The 17574-nt window shown below is 44.4% G+C and overlaps 1 protein-coding gene across 1 annotated transcript in view; it reads right to left on the bottom strand.

Annotated features, from left to right (window-relative positions):
• The window catches only part of stxbp5a (syntaxin binding protein 5a (tomosyn)), a gene marked incomplete at both ends in the record, with an annotated part of 313757 nt that overhangs the window by 66965 nt on the left and 229218 nt on the right, over nucleotides 1-17574 (bottom strand). Inside the window, 2 exon segments of the mRNA XM_080744493.1 lie at nucleotides 7746-7829; nucleotides 11778-11841. Coding sequence (XP_080600619.1) covers nucleotides 7746-7829; nucleotides 11778-11841 — 148 coding nt within the window.

Here is a 17574-nt window from a genome sequence, read left to right as displayed (position 1 = left end):
CGACCGACCGGGTCGCTAAATCGACCGACCCAGGTCGGTCGATTTAGCTAACTCTAACTCTAACCCAAACCCTAACCCAAACCCAAACCCTAACCCTAACCCTAAGCCTAACCCTAAGCCTAACCCTAAATCACCGACCGGGTCGCTAACGCTAAATCACCGACTGGACCGCAAAATTTAGATTTAGCGACCCGGTCGGTAGATTTAGCGACCCGGCCGGTAGATTTAGCGACCCGGTCGGTGAAAACTACCGACCAGGTTGCTACCAGGTTGGAGGTCGCTAAATGATCTCGCTCCTACTGCCAGGGGGTCTAATGAAGTACTGTCAACCTCATAGACACGTGAAAACCAGAAAAAGAACAAAACTATGGCACCACCTCTTTAAAAAATATATTTTCAAAGATGTGCTCACATTTTCAAGATTTCTCAAAAATAGCACATCTACAAGCTTGCAGCACTGTGAGCTTGTATATCTGCTATAAAAAAAAAGAAAAGATCCAGGTCTTATGGGTTGAGACAGGGGTCTTCAACGTTTTCAGGCCGGGGACCCCCAAACTGATGGGGAGATGGAGCAAGGACCCCTACCACCTCGTAGGGTGGGGGGGTCGGGGCTACGACATATTTTTTATTTTAAACAAGTACAAGTTACAGCGAGCAGGGTGGGCCGTACCACTACCATTTATTAACTGAGAACAAATGTCAATAATATCAACAATCTGTCAATTGCATAGTAATCATGTATTCAAGCTATTCAAAATGGATAGAATCATGATTTATTTTTTAACATAAATGTGAAAAATGGCAAAAAAAGAAAAAAGAAAAAAAAAACATTTTTTGAAATCTTTTTTTTATTTTTTATCAAGCAATAATTTCGCGGACCCCCTGCAGTACCTCCGCGGACCCCCTAGGGGTCGCGGACCCCCTGTTGAAGACCCATGGGTTAAGACATGGACCCATCAGAGTAAAATACACCTCTGCTCGGCTCGGCCTGGTCTGGCGCACGCCGTTACACGGTCGTGCTTGGTCTTCCTCCTCGGGCCCACCTTACTGATCATCACCATGAAAGCGTGGGGTGGCTCAAAGTAGCTGACAGAGTACAGCATCTTGCAATGGGCCTGGTGTACAAGATACACTACACCTCCAAGATACCCATGTACCTGACAAACTACTTCTTAAAGGTCAAGGATGTTCACGATCACAACACCAGAGGCAGCTCCACTAATCATCATCAACGTAGATTTAACATGTGGAACGCCCTCCCACAAGCCTTAAAGGAGAGCAAATCCCTAGCCTCCTTCAAAATCGGTATGAAAAGTCACCTTCAGGCGGCTGCTACCCGTGACTTGTAAATAGAGTAAGCCCCATGCTCCCCCCCACCCTTTTTTTCTGCCTTTGAATTTGATGTTATGCCTTTTCTGCTTTTGAAATTGATATTATCCTAGATAAAGTACTATGTTCTATCCGTCTGTCTTTCAATGTTATATGAGATACCGGTACTTAAAGTGTGGTTCCTGTGGAAATAAGCCTCGGCTTTCTAGGATCTCCTTTTAGTTGACCTTGTACCAGTGATTTGTACTGTCATGAAACTGTACTTGTTTCTATTGCAATCTTCTAATAAATTCTTCAATAAAAAAATAAAAAAACACGCTGAGCAAATGAGAAGAGCAAATGAGAAGCGGCGTATTGTGGGCCCCTGGGGAGGTGTAACCGCAGGGCAGGGGAGGAGAGATGAGCCTCCCACAAGACATTATTACAGTCCCTCTGGAGGCTCAGTGGCGGAGATTGGAACGCCTTAGGAGCCGCGAGGGCATGTTAGCTTATCTGAGGGCGGATTCACACTGCAATCCGTTTGATTAGAACTGATTCTGAAACCGGTTGCTGGTTCACGCTGGCCAGCATTCACATTGGCAGACCTTCTGGCCTCCCTGGAGATCACTAGCACTATACAGCCCGGTCCTATAGGTGGCGGTATGCACATAGTGTCATCAACTATGCGACATTGTTGATGGTGGTTGCCAATAAATTCAGGCACGAAAGTTGGTGTAACAATTCAATGACGCGCGACAGCGCAGTGTGGAACATTGTTGCAGTGGTCTTGGGTCTCGCACCCCCCACACCTCGACAAGACAAACAAGCCTATTTGCATATCAATTGACCTGTGTCGCTGATCTACAAGCTCACACTGACCTTGCATCCGCGACGCGTTGTGAGCTTGTAGATCTGCTATTTTCCAGGCGCATAAACGTGCAGAATGATGAGCGAGACATGCAGCGCAGCGCACGTTATTATTTTAATTATTTAATAATCAACATGGCTGAAACGCTTGTGGCTTAATATTCACATTAATGGCACGTCAAGCAGGCACAGCAGTGCACAAGCAGTGCCAAGGAATCTATAACATCGAAACAAAAGTCAGGGATAAAGGAATACTTTTAGGCTATTTTCTATCAACAGCGGTAAGTCATTTTCGGTTTGTTTTCATGGTTTAACAGTTCATGGTTTAACTTGTAGGCTAGTGCTTTCTCTTTCTGCTTTTCTTTCCCGACGGGCGACAGCGCACACACATGCATGCACGCACGCACCAAGCCCCCCCCCCCCCCTCCCGCTGTAAATCTGATCCCAGAGCAGCATAACCATCATCTCACAGTTACAGCCATACTTCATGTCGCTGCCTCGCGGCTAATAACGGACCTGAATCTGATCCTAGGTCAGCCTAGATTACAGTCCCGTGTTCCGAATGTTTTAACGGAGCGCCGGTTCTGGCCGTCCCGTCTCACTTTCACCCCTGCCTCAGTGCGCTGGTGCGAGACAATAAATAACTGTTCGCCAATTGCTACTTCTCCCAATTGGAAGTACATGACACCAGTCCAGCGCACCACAGTAGTAGGCTAACTGGTGATATAAAACATATAAACGAATTTTAGAAGACAGTCCTACAAGCAAGCAATCTCTCTGTGAGATGAAGTCGCTGATCCCATGGCCATGTCGACAACTGTTACCCAGTGTTTATTTGTGCCGACGGCTGACTCGTCGACATTATATGAGGTCACGTTCAACATCAATACCGTTTTTGAGGCCGGTTGCTTCACACTGCGGCTCACCGGTCTCGAGGTCGCACAATGCAGTCTCGAGACTACCTCTTGAGGTGGTTTCGAGGCTATCCGTTTCTGAGGAAGACCGCACGCTTCACACTGTCAAAACCGGTTTAAACATCTGCCAAGTAGCCTCGAGACCGGTCTCGAGACCGCAGTGTGAATCCGCCCTCAGGGCGGATTCACACTGCGGTCTCGAGACCGGTCTCGAGGCTACTTGGCAGATGTTTAAACCGGTTTTGACAGTGTGAAGCGTGCGGTCTTCCTTAGAAACGGATAGCCTCGAAACCACCTCAAGAGGTAGTCTCGAGACTGCATTGTGCGACCTCGAGACCGGTGAGCCGCAGTGTGAAGCAACCGGCCTCAAAAACGGTGTTGATGTTGAACGTGACCTCATATAATGTCGACGAGTCAGCCGTCGGCACAAATAAACACTGGGTAACAGTTGTCGACATGGCCATGGGATCAGCGACTTCATCTCACAGAGAGATTGCTTGCTTGTAGGACTGTCTTCTAAAATTCGTTTATATGTTTTATATCACCAGTTAGCCTACTACTGTGGTGCGCTGGACTGGTGTCATGTACTTCCAATTGGGAGAAGTAGCAATTGGCGAACAGTTATTTATTGTCTCGCACCAGCGCACTGAGGCAGGGGTGAAAGTGAGACGGGACGGCCAGAACCGGCGCTCCGTTAAAACATTCGGAACACGGGACTGTAATCTAGGCTGACCTAGGATCAGATTCAGGTCCGTTATTAGCCGCGAGGCAGCGACATGAAGTATATGCTGTAACTGTGAGATGATGGTTATGCTGCTCTGGGATCAGATTTACAGCGGGAGGGGGGGGGGGCTTGGTGCGTGCGTGCATGCATGTGTGTGCGCTGTCGCCCGTCGGGAAAGAAAAGCAGAAAGAGAAAGCACTAGCCTACAAGTTAAACCATGAACTGTTAAACCATGAAAACAAACCGAAAATGACTTACCGCTGTTGATAGAAAATAGCCTAAAAGTATTCCTTTATCCCTGACTTTTGTTTCGATGTTATAGATTCCTTGGCACTGCTTGTGCACTGCTGTGCCTGCTTGACGTGCCATTAATGTGAATATTAAGCCACAAGCGTTTCAGCCATGTTGATTATTAAATAATTAAAATAATAACGTGCGCTGCGCAGCATGTCTCGCTCATCATTCTGCACGTTTATGCGCCTGGAAAATAGCAGATCTACAAGCTCACAACGCGGCGGATGCAAGGTCAGTGTGAGCTTGTAGATCAGCGACACAGGTCAATTGATATGCAAATAGGCTTGTTTGTCTTGTCGAGGTGTGGGGGGTGCGAGACCCAAGACCACTGCAACAATGTTCCACACTGCGCTGTCGCGCGTCATTGAATTGTTACACCAACTTTCGTGCCTGAATTTATTGGCAACCACCATCAGCAATGTCGCATAGTTGATGACACTATGTGCATACCGCCACCTATAGGACCGGGCTGTATAGTGCTAGTGATCTCCAGGGAGGCCAGAAGGTCTGCCAATGTGAATGCTGGCCAGCGTGAACCAGCAACCGGTTTCAGAATCAGTTCTAATCAAACGGATTGCAGTGTGAATCCGCCCTCAGAGGAGAGAGAGAGAGAGAGAGAGAGAGAGAGAGAGAGAGAGAGAGAGAGAGAGAGAGAGAGAGAGGAGAGAGAGAGAAAGAGAGAGAGAGAGAGAGAGATGTGCACACATACAGAATTATACAGGGTCCTCTGGGTGACTATCTCAGGGTGCTTACGAAACTGCAGCCCCGCCAACGAGGGGAACACCAGTGCACATGCAGCGCTAATCTCATTATCCTTGGAGACGGGAGGTGCGTGCCGCGATCATTCCCCCCATAAAACATGATCGTCAGGTATTATGATTATACCTGGGGGAGATGTGTTTCCTTCAAAAAAGTGTACAGAAGGTTGTGCTTTTATGTGGCCACACCCACCTGTTCATTAAGTATACCTGGTTTTCAGGTGGGTGGTGACCCAGCTGAAGCTTCACGTTAACTCCATAGACACATACAAAATAGAAAAAGTACAAAACTATGGCACGACCTCTTTAACAAACACTGACTGACACTCTGACTCGGCAGAGTGTCGATGTGTGTGTGATCATTTTGCACACAAGCGACTGTAATGCTGTGTGTCTGTATGTCAGTGAACTGTGCGTTCCCAAAGTCATTCCATCTGCTTAAACCACTACTGTGAATATGAACCATTGACATTTACAAACAGTGTGTGCTCACTAAGATGCTATGTGGTTGCATAAAGTACCTGTTATTGACCTGCTTGTTATTTGTGCAAATAGCTGTCTCGAGCGGAACAAATAATGAAGAAGGTGAACCTTTGGTTAAATGAAGTTGTACTTTCCACACTGTAAAATCCAGGAAAAGCTGTGCTGAGTGTTTCTAAGCTCATTTTGGAGACAGTATTCAGAAGGTAGATAGTTTTATCCTTCAGGAATGAAACAACACCCGAAGGTGATTAGCCCAACTCACTTCTCCTTCTACTTGCAAATAGGGGAAGCCAAATAAATAGGTAAAATGGAGAATCAATATGAGGGCAGCTTATCAGCTTTGGGTGCTGGATTACTAATTTTAGAGATAAACACTCTTTTGCAGGAATTACTACACCAACAAAAACTTGCCTTTCTCATACCCACATCCAGGCCTGGAATTTCATCGTTTTAGGGCCGTGGCTACTTGCCCTTTGGTGTTGTCCATTTATTTTAGGGCAGGAAGGCCATCAAATAAAACAAGATTTTAGTCCATTAAAAGAATTTGTTGAATTTCAGGGTTTGGGATGATAACCTAATCTGCAGTGAAATAAATATGATGGTATTTACAATCTGATCCATGCTCAGCCTTGCACCATTCAAAGTCACTGGATTGGTTTAAAGATGGGGACTTGGGGGAGTTAAGATTTCAGAATCTCAACAAAAGACACTGGTGTCTACTGTCTACATATTGACCAGAAAGAGACAGAGGAGAAAGTGTTACAGTCAGCTGGGGCATTAAGGCCACTGTGGCCTCAGGTCATGCCATTGGTTTGAGGGGCACAAGGCCAAACTGAGGGGCAACGGCAGCCATGGCCTTCATGGCACTGACTGGGGCAAACTCGGACTGTTAAATCTCAGTGTCTTCGACATGACCTGGCAAAGAACGCCAGGGAAGCAGAGATCTGATTGTTTTCACAGCGACACTTTACCGCGATGGTCGGCCCCGGTTTGGATTTGAGTTTTTTGTTCCGCGAGTGTTGGTAAACAAATGGATTTTCTTCCTCAATCGTCAGTGGACACTCACGTGCACACGCACAAAGCTTCCGAGGCTCTTCAAAATAAAGCGTGAGTGAACGGCGGCAGCAGCAACAGCTAGAAATGTTAGAAACCTTGGCTTCCCATGTGTTAAAATGATGAATACAAAACGAACATTTTGGACATACAAGGTTTCCACCCGACGACGACGAATTCTTTCAAACTGAACGCTGACAGGGGAGGGAGTCTGGGAGATGGATGGGTTATTGCTCTGAGTCTAATAAATGAACATTACTGTGTCCCCATGTAACAGACAATACTTCGAAAAGAAGAAAAACTTTGTTTTATTTATGAACAATCAAAATCGGTTGGGGATATTTGACGTGGTGTCAAAATTACACTCAATGTTGATATGGCACGCCGACCATCAAGTAAAAACATGGCACTTCATGTCAAAAAGGTTGCAGACGCCTGACCCCTGACCTATGGAGAATTCTGCTCTCTTCCAAAGGGAGAGGCGGGACGTGTTCCTAATCTCCTTCCTGACAGTCAGCATGCGTCTTCTCCCAGCTGTCATTAGCTCTGGTCCAGAGCGTCAACCGCACTGACCGACCCGTCGCTAAATGACTAGACCAGAATTTCTCAGCCCCTACGAGAGCTCAACTTGAGTCAAAATAAACTAAACTACTTCACTACTCACCAAACCAAAGGTAGACTAGTTTTGCATTGTTGAAAGCCTATTCTCCGCGGTGGGAAACCTCTCAGCACCCCACCCACTCTGTAAAATACATTATTTTGTCTAATTACATGTTTGCACTCATCCACACAGGAGCAGTGTGTGTGTGTGTGTGTGTGTGTGTGTGTGTGTGTGTGTGTGTGTGTGTGCGTGTGTGTGTGTGCGTGTGTGTGTGTGTGTGTGTGTGTGTGTGTGTGTGTGTGTGTGTGTGTGTGTGTGTGTGTGATTAAGCAAGTGTATGGAGTGATGTACATATCAAAAGACATGCTTAACACATGCGTCTCGTCAACTCAAGGGAATTATTGCACGTATTCACGAGAGATCTCCTTTGTCTCGTTGACATCAACACTTGTAGGTAAACAATACCACACACACACACACACACACACACACACACACACACACACACACACACACACACACACACACACACACACACACACACACACACACACACACACACACACACACACACACCCCACACAAACACACACACACACACACACACACGTCTATTGAAAGCTGGCGCATCATGAATACGGGATGAGATTCCTTCTTCTGTATTCTCAGGATCAGAGGAGTGCGGAGTGACTGAAAGTCATTATGAAGCCGTGAGAGAGTAGAGTAACAGAGGCTTGGCTCACCTCGTCGTAAGTGTAGCGATAGTCAGCCTTCTTTGATTTCAGGTCCCACAGGACCACGATCCCGTTCTCGTATCCAAGTATGAGCTGGAGAGGAAGAGCGACAGGCGGGCAGCCAGGGAGATGGGGGGGAAAGATGCAGAGAATAGACCCCATGTCAAGAGACCACAAATAAAAAAAGCATCTGAAAATGTGCTATTTCTCTGACAAGTGTTGATTTTGTCGACTAAAACTATGACGAAAAAAGAGTGTCGACTGCGTTTTTTTCACTGACGAAAACTAAATAAAAGCTAAATAAAAACTAAGCTGTGATGGCTAAAACTAAGACTAAAGATATTGACAATTTCGTCAACAAAATAAAAACTAGACTAAAACGTTAGGGAGGGACTAGTGGAGGAGAAAGTAATTTTATGTTTGGTTGCTCTCAGGTGTTGCTTGCTGAAAATAGCAGATCTACAAGCTCACAACACGTTGTGAGCTTGTAGATCGGCTGTTTTCAGCATGCAACCAAGTGTAAAATCAGTCATTACGATGCCATCAAGGCCTGCTAAAATAAATTTTAGTTGACTAAATCAACTGTAGATTTAGTTAACTAAAATCTCATGATATTTAGTCGACTAAAATTTTACTAAAACTAAACCTTTTCAGGAGACTAAATTATGACTAAAACTAAATGAGATTTTATTCAAAAGACTATGACTAAAACTAAATCAAAATTTGCTGTCAAAAACAACACTGTCTCTGACATCAACAGTGCTGTGCTAGTTACTGAAAAACAGTAACTAGTTACCGTTACTTCATTTCAAAAGTAACCCAGTTACTTTACTGATTACTTACACCAAATAAGTAATGCGTTACTGTGAAAAGTAACTTTTTAGTTAAAGTACTTTTTAGTTGGGCTCCCATTAATGACCTTATAGCCTTCATTCTCTCAGGGACGTGCTGGCCATTGGGAAAAGCGGGACAACTCCCGAACGGCCGGTTCATTCCCGGACGGTCCAGGCCGGCCATTAGGAAAAGAATTAAAATAAAATGTCGGCCTTTGTTCCATTTTGGGTGCTGGGCGGCCAACAAAGTAAATTGTCACTGTCGAGCAGAAACCTTGTATCTCCAACTTTCAAATGTATACATTTTTTCGCAAAGCAAAACCCTGCTTCATCATATAAGGCTGTTGCACAAAAGTAGTGAAAACAGCAGATCTACAAGCTGTTTTTACTAGTTTAAATCATTTTTAAAATGATAAATACAAAACAAACGGTTTTGGACATACAAGGTTTCCACCCGACAACGACGAAATATAACTCATGTACAGTAAATGGCCCACTGGCTTGTCACTTGTCATGATCTGAAATGGCAAATCTTTGAGTAGTAGCAGCGCTATAGAGAGAAGATTTTTGGCTGAATCAGGGGCCCAGCACGTCCCCGTTCTCATCACTTGACATGCTTTGCACTGAACTCTGCTAAGCAATGTGGTCTATACCAGTGGTTCCTAAACGTTATAGCTTGTGATCCAAAAGAGAAATTAGACATTTGGAGTAACGCACCATGTAGTAACGGTAACTGAGTTACTGAATTTAAAAAAGAACGCGATAGAGTACTCGTTACTGAAAAAAAGAACAGAGTTAAGCCCTTTGCACACAGGCGCGTTTAACCGCACAGATAAAACGGACAATATAATTTTTTGAAAAGAAAACAATGATTCTCTATGACCTCATGCACACCGGCTTTTTGGATCCGCAGCGCCGATTCCGCACAGCCTTGCACACCAAATCCAATGCGTTTTATTCATGCCGCAAACGAAAAAAACGCAACTGTCCTGTGTGCAAAGGGCGTTTATCCGCACGGATAAAACGGACAATTTCATTTTAAAAAAAGAAAACAATGATTCTCTACGACCTCATGCACACCGGATCCGAATAAGCCGTGCGACGAGTGGCTGCGGCGTTGCGTTTTTTTTCTCGATCGAACCCAGTTCGATTTGTGCGTCTTGTCGCATGCGGTAAAAAACTCATCGCTCCTTTTATGACTCCTTTTGGGATCCGCAGCACCGATTCCGCACAGCATTGCACACCAAATCCAATGCGTTTTATTCATGCAGCAAACAAAAAAAACGCAACTGTCCTGTGTGCAAAGGGCTTTACAGTAATTAATTACAGTAATTAGTTACTTTGTAACGCGTTAGTCACAACACTGGACATCAACATGAAAGAGTCATAGGTATAAACAACAACAACCCTGGACACTGTAGTATAGTACCTTCTTAATACAGTATGTTATTTCTGACATATTTATGCTCTTTTTTCAGACAGAAGAGTGTAGAGACTAGAGATTCAAGAAACCAAGGGCACAGAGAGGGGAAAGACATTAGCGACAAGATGGGGGTGAATATAATGGTGATCAGGTGAAGTGAGACTAATCTTTCTATTTTTCACTTTAATTTACACTTTCTGAGACACGTCCAGAAAGAGGATCAACTGACATTTCGATATGTTCCAAAGTGATCCAGGCAGAACAATCAAAAGGAAATGGCCTAGATTATAACACATAATAAAAAGAATGATGACACCAATCAGAGGGTTTCAGGCAAAAATCGTGCACTTTATGAAAGAAGCATGACATTTGGCACACAGTTAGAACTTGCCATATGGAACATTTTTGGCTATAGGGGCATCGCAGATTTGTCTTGGGAAACTTGTGGGAGCCAATCAAAGTTGGGCTCTCATAGACTTTACTATAGAGTAAAATAAATATGCTTTAAGTAGCATGTGAGGGGTCAAACTAGGTGTTTTTCGGGATTCTGAATCCAATGCAAGCATTTGTTTTGCACGAAAAACATTCCTTTCCAAGAAACGTCCGCCACAAAACTGTGAAAAGTGATAACTCATCACTAAATCATAGTTTTATTGTCAAATTATGGGGTCAGTTTTTAGCTCAAGGAATGTTTTTCCTACAAAACAAATGTTTGCATTGGATTCAGAATCCCGAAAAACACCTACTGTAGTTTGACCCCTCATGCTACTTAAAGCATATTTATTTTTTGTATTATTTTACTCTATCCACCTGTTTCCGCGGGAGTTTACTGGAGATTATTTGGACCACACTTCCAGTTTAACAGCAGACATACAAGCTCACGTTGCGTCGCAGATGCAGCCCGTTGTGAGCTTGTAAATCACACTCGGTTGCGGCGCCGGAAGCTCGGTACAGCGTCTGCGCAATGCACTATGGGGTGTTGGAAACCCGTGGATAGTAAAGTCTATGAGAGCCCAACTTTGAATCGCTCCCACAAGTTTCCCATGACAAATCTCCGATGCCCCTATAGCCAAAAATGTTCCATATGGCATGTTCTAGCTGTGTGCCAAATTCCATGCTTCTTTCATAAAGTGCACGATTCCATCAAAATACTGCCCGAAACGCCTGGACTACAAGGGGTTATGCCTCAGTAAAGGCCCTTTCCCACTGGGCGCGATAACGATATGTCGGCGATGGTGTTCACATCAATTATGACAGCTTTATCGTTGCGGTGTGGACACTGCCATCCACTTCAATTGAAAAACAATGTTTTTTTATCGTTATTGGCCCAGTGGGAAAGGGCCTTAACAGCTACAATGAAGCATTTGCCAATAATACAACATAGTATTATACATACTTGAAACATAGTAGTACACTTGGTGTGTACTTTCTGGAGCCAAAGAGGCCGAGCAAAGACGGGAGAGTGTTTTCTGCAGGTGTTTCAGTCCGAGTGTATCAAAGGGTGCGTTCTAAACTAAACCTAACCCTAACCCTAACCACACCCGGTGCGCATTTCCGAACGCACCCTTTGATACACTCGGACTGAATCATCTGCAGAAAACACTCTCCCAGCAAAGACATGGGCTTGCCTTGAAACACATACTGTATCTGGTATGTCTGGACTGTATACAGGTACAGTATATGCAGTACAACTATGAATTGACCCAGTAGCATGTGTGTTTCAACGCGTGAAAACCCTCTGTTGTGTGCATGCGTGGACGGCCAGAGAGAACAGCTATTACTCACCTTCCCCTCGTCCATGGGGTTATCACTGATGTGGACCACAGGACCAGGGTGGGCCTTGGAGGACCTGATGAGAGAGAGAGAGAGAGAGAGAGAGAGAGAGAGAGAGAGAGAGAGAGAGAGAGAGAGAGAGAGAGAGAGAGAGAGAGAGAGGGATTCAATAGAATTCAATACGAAATACATTTCTGTGAAGGCAACAATATTTACAAGCCAAGATGATGGGAAATATATTGCATCACACATGGGTTGATTGGGATCACAGAGACACACGTGGCTTTGGGAGTGTGAGCGGGATTAAGATAAGTGTGACCCATTTAGAACAGGTACACATTTTGTGTATCATTATTTTATGCTTTAACTATTGAAAAATAGCAGATGTACAAGCTCACAGCGCGGCACTCTTGACTTTTGAAAAATCGTGAAAATTAGAATTTTGACCCGATTCTATAAGTGTCTTTTGAATCCTTCTAAGATTTTTTTAAAAGCCTATGTTTCTATGTCAGCAATCTGGCCAGCCATCATCAAAGAAAAGGTCCTTTTCACTTAACTGGAGCTCAGTTAGTCTGTTCTTGAGAGACTACTATGTCAGTGGTTCTAAAACCTTTTCATGTGAAGGACCCCCCAAAATGATATGTATTTGGCCACGGACAACCACCTCAAAATATTTAGTTCCAGGGACCCCCCAGAAGCATTTGCTTTGAAAATACATATATTTGCTTTGAAAATGCATATATTCAAAGATTTGCACATAATTTTCACGACTTTTCAAAAAATAGCAGATCTACAAGCTCGCAGCGCGGCACCGGCATTCAATAATTTTAGGCCTAAATGGGGTTAAGATAAGCCAAACGCGTGTGGGAATCCAGCCTCTGTGAGTACATCAGTACGTCAAGAGACGTCCTCTGGGGAGGACAGAGATGCCAACCAAACTCCCAGGCACTAAGAGGCTGTTTAAAGACACAAGTCCACTGCCAGCCATGATGGATGGCACTGTCAGCTACACAGTCCCACGGTGTGTGTGAGTGTGTATGTGCGTGCGTGCGTGCGTGCGCGCACAGTCCCACACGTGTGCCCGGTGGGTGCGCACGTGTCTGCATGCATTTGCATGTCTGAATGGAAAACAGGAACAGAACCTTGTCTGCCTTCCACTTTGCATCACTCGCAGAATACGGTACCTCCAGATTACCCTCCAGACGTATCTTTCTCTTTCTCTCAGCTCCCAAACACACACGCACAGGGACGTGCTGGGCCCCTGATTCAGCCCGGGAAAAAGAGTTGGAGAGGCCCTCATTGCGCGCTATAGAGAGAGATCTCTCTATAGATAGCGCTGGTACTCAAAGATTTGCCATTTCAGATCATGACAAGTTACGAGCCAGTGGGCCAATTACATGAGTTATATTTCGTCGTTGTCCAAAACCGTTTGTTTTGTATTCATCATTTCAAAAATTAATTAAACTAGTGAAAACAGCCGATCTACAAGCACACAACGCCTCGCACCGCGAGGCGTTGTGTGCTTGTAGATCGGCTGTTTTCACTACTTTTGTGCGACGGCCTTGTATGATGAAGCAGGGCTTTGCTTCGCGAAAAAATTTAGACATTTGAAACTTGGAGATACAAGGTTTCTGCCCGACAGTGACGATTTAGTTTGTTGGCAAAAATGGAACGAAGGCCGACATTTTATTTTAATTTTTTCCCTAATGGCCGGCCTGGACCGGCCGGGAATGAACCGGCCGTTCGGGAGTTGTCCCGCTTTTCCCAATGTCCAGCACGTCCCTGCACACGTACGCACGCACACACGCACGCACTCACGCACTCACCTCTCCCTGCCAAGCGGCGACAGGATCTTCCTACCCTCTAGTCTGACCTACAAGGACTAATGTAGCCCACAGACTGACAGTTATGCATCACATCACAGAACGGCTGCCTATCAGTCAGGGAAGATGATAAGGACAGACTAAGCCCAATCATTAAGCCCGGAAGCCCTTAATGATTGGAACAAGATTCACCAGGTGCACCGAAGAACAAACACGGTGGGGAATCAGAGAATTGTTGTTGTCTACTCACTCTTATTGTATGACGAAAAAGATCTACAGATCATTTTTAGCACATAAACAAAAAAAAAAATGGAATTCTGAGCGAACCTCCCCTGGATAAAGGTAAAAAAAAAAAAAAAAAACAGATTCTGTCAATGTATAAAAAAGAAATGCCCTGGTACTTACTTTTTGGGGAAATTAAAGTCTGTTATATTACCCTTTATCTAACAAAAATCGAAAGGTCTCTCAAATATCTTAAATGGTAAAGGAAACAACGCTCCTGGGGTGAGGGTATCATTAGAAGACAAAAAGACATTTCAGGGGATGAAACCTTGTTAATTTAGGAGATATTTGGCTTCTCATATGACAATTAGTCCATGGGCCAGACGAGATGTCGGTATCAAAAAGGTGGCAAAGGTTATCATGCATTTTATAAAAGCTCTATATCAGTAGATTATATTTTGGTATGATAACCCTTTCTTAGACCCAGCTAAATTAGTGTTATCAGCCGCTAGAGTTGTTGTCCCATTAACTTTACATTACAGGAAAAAAAAAGCTAAAAATGAATCTGCTTTAATTAGCATAAGAGGGGTCCAACTAGGGTGTTTTCATGATGCTGAATCCATTGCAAGCATCTGTTTTGCACAAAAAACATTAATTGGGCTAAAAACTGTCCCACAAGACTATGGTTTAGTGATGAGTCATCACTTTTCACACTGTTGTGGGGGGCGTTTTAGCCCCACGGATGTTTTTCGTGCAAAACAGATGCTTGCAATGGATTCAGCATCATGAAAACACCCTAGTAGCCTAGTTGGACCCCTCTTATGCTAATTAAAGCAGATTCATTTTTAGCTTTTTTTTCCTGTAATGTAAAGTTAATGGGACAACAACTCTAGCGGCTGATAACACTAATTTAGCTGGGTCTAAGAAAGGGTTATCATACCAAAATATAATCTACTGATATAGAGCTTTTATAAAATGCATGATAACCTTTGCCACCTTTTTGATACCGACATCTCGTCTGGCCCATGGACTAAATGTCTTGCAGGTTGTTCTACAGATTCACTGTACACAAATGGTGTCGGATCACATTAGTTACGATCACGTATTTACAGAGCCCTTCTGTTCTCTCTTCCTGAACCCATACGCTTTCCCTCAGATTTGGTTTATTCATTTCGTTATATTTATATTATTATAAAGCAATAAGTCACAAGAGGCGAGTGGTTACCGGGGTAGTATACACCGGCTGAGAGGTGTTGGGGCGGAGCCGAGTGTTTCCGACCCTCTCAGCCGGTGTATACTACCCCGGTAACCACAAGCCTCGCGTGGCTTATTGCTTTTCTAAAACGGTCACAATATTGCAACATGAAAATCATAGCATTCCATTATTTAAAGAAAAAAGTACACTTCTCCGTCACCAGGAAGAGACATTTCCTTGTTTACCAGCCACATCCCAGAAACGGGACTTACGGAAGCCAGTGTGTGTTCATAAAGTCACGTCATTCTTTTTGCCAAAAAGTAGGGAAACAACACTTATGTGTTAGATCAGTCTCATGTTAAGAAGAACCATATTCGATCCATACACATGTTTATTTTCATCCAGATTTAGCTGCTATGTGGGTGAACATCACATCAAAAACGTTAGCATAGCAACCTAAACTAACAGCCGAGTATGTGCCTGGAGAATAGAGGCGCATTTCGCCTGTACAAGCCCCGCCCGGAGCCATTCAGTCACTGTCCTATGCATGCGGGCGGTGCTTAGAAACACCCGCACGGCAGGATTTGAGAGAAAATCAAACGCTCGCTTCTCTAGTTCAGCCTCACGGAACGGTGGAAAGAAATAACGCACCTGGCTTTGATATAAACTGATTCAAGGTGTGGGTTATTGTCTCATATACCACGGCAACCAGCAAATCAGAATCAAGGAATGGAACTAGCCGTTTTAGAAATTATTATATTATATATATCATTTAGATTCTAGTTTTGGTCTCTGTTATCTTTGGTGTGTGTGTGTGTGTGTGTGTGTGTGTGTGTGTGTGTGTGTGTGTGTGTGTGTGTGTGTGTGTGTGTGTGTGTGTGTGTGTGTGTGTGTGTGTGTGTGTATCTTTATTGATTGGGACAGACACCAGGCTGACAGGCGATGGGGAGAGAGATGGGGAGGTAGTCTTGTTACCAGCCTGCTACGCTACTTTCAGTGGATTTGTTTTGTCAGTTCGCTTCTCCGTCTGGAAAAACTCTTATCCCCAAGGGAGGCGGGACATACCAAATGAATGAAAACCACTTGCGGCTTCTGATTGGTCTGTGGTGTGGGGTGGGACCAGGGATGCAGAGTAGGAAAATGGTGGCCACGGATAACCACATTGATGTTGCGATTGAAAAAGTTATATATAGGTTAAGTTAAATATAGACTTTTATAAGTTGGTAAGACGCCTCAGGGCGACATGCAACCTTTTGCCTCGTGCCGTCTGTCCAGTGATGTATATCGGACCACTGACCCATATATGGAGACCCATGTATGGAGATATGCTGTGAGACCCCAAACATGCTTACTCAGTTATTTGTTATGTGAAAATCCTATAACGTCTATCACATCTGACATCATACATACAATCCCTTTCATGCCCATACATGGGCATCCCTGTCTGAACCAGCCACACAGATATGGGCTGTCTTCCTCCATATATGGGCATTCCCATATGAAGTCCTGTTAGATATGGGGTTAATATTGATGACATCAGGGATCTCCATATATGGATGTAACATACAATACATTGTATGCCCATACATGGAGATCCCTGTCTGAGTATCTGACTGTGATGTCACAGTGATGTGTCAGGGGAACCACAGTGTCAGGCGTGACGTACAGACAGACAGAGATACGTGGACGAGATCTACAAGCTCGCAGCGCGGCACCGAATGCCGCGCTGTGAGCTTGTATATCTGCTATTTTTCAATAGCTAAAGTATAAAATAATTAACCCATTTAGAATGGGTACACATTATTGTGTATCATTATTTTATGCTTTAACTATTGAAAAAATAGCAGATCTACAAGCTCGCAGCGGGGCACTCGGTGCCGCGCTGCAAGCTTGTAGATCTGCTATTTTTTTTAAATCGTGAAAATTTCAATTTTGACCAGATTCTGTAAGTGTCTTTTGAAAAGCCTATGTTTCTATGTCAGCAATCTGGCTATAGCCATCGTCCTTTTCACTTAACTGGAGCTCAGTTAGTCTGTTCTTGAGAGACTACTATGTCAGTGGTTCTCAAACCTTTTCATGTGAAGGACCCCCAAAATTATATGTATTTGACCACGGACCCCCATCTCAAAATATCTAGTTCCAGGGACCACCCAGAAGCAAAATTTGAGATACAAACGTTCGCTTTGAAAATACATAATATTCAAAGATTTGCACACATTTTCACGACTTTTTCAAAAATAGCAGATCTACAAGCTCGCAGCGCGGCACTCGGTGCCGCATTGTGAGCTTGGATATCTGCTATTGTTCACTGGTTAAAGCATTCAATAATTCGAGGCCTAAATGGGTTAAGGCCCCTCCACCTATGGGCCCTAGTAACTGAGTCCCACTCCCTCCCCCCCTTGTGACGCCCCTGTCGGGACCTAGGCGGCCCGGGCAGCTGTGCCTGCGGCCCGGGCCTCTGTCCGTTATCTTGCCCAACGTCTTGGCCTCTGTTGGCTGGCGTACCGCCTCTCTCCCCTGACCTTGCCTCTGCTTATCGTTTTGGATTATTTGCCTTTCCTGGATATTT

This window comes from Nannobrachium achirus (assembly GCF_963921795.1).
Source record: "Nannobrachium achirus genome assembly, chromosome: 16".
NCBI lineage: Eukaryota > Metazoa > Chordata > Actinopteri > Myctophiformes > Myctophidae > Nannobrachium > Nannobrachium achirus.
The sequence above is the reverse complement of the archived record's forward strand: the minus strand, read 5'-3'. Positions and strand labels throughout refer to the sequence as shown.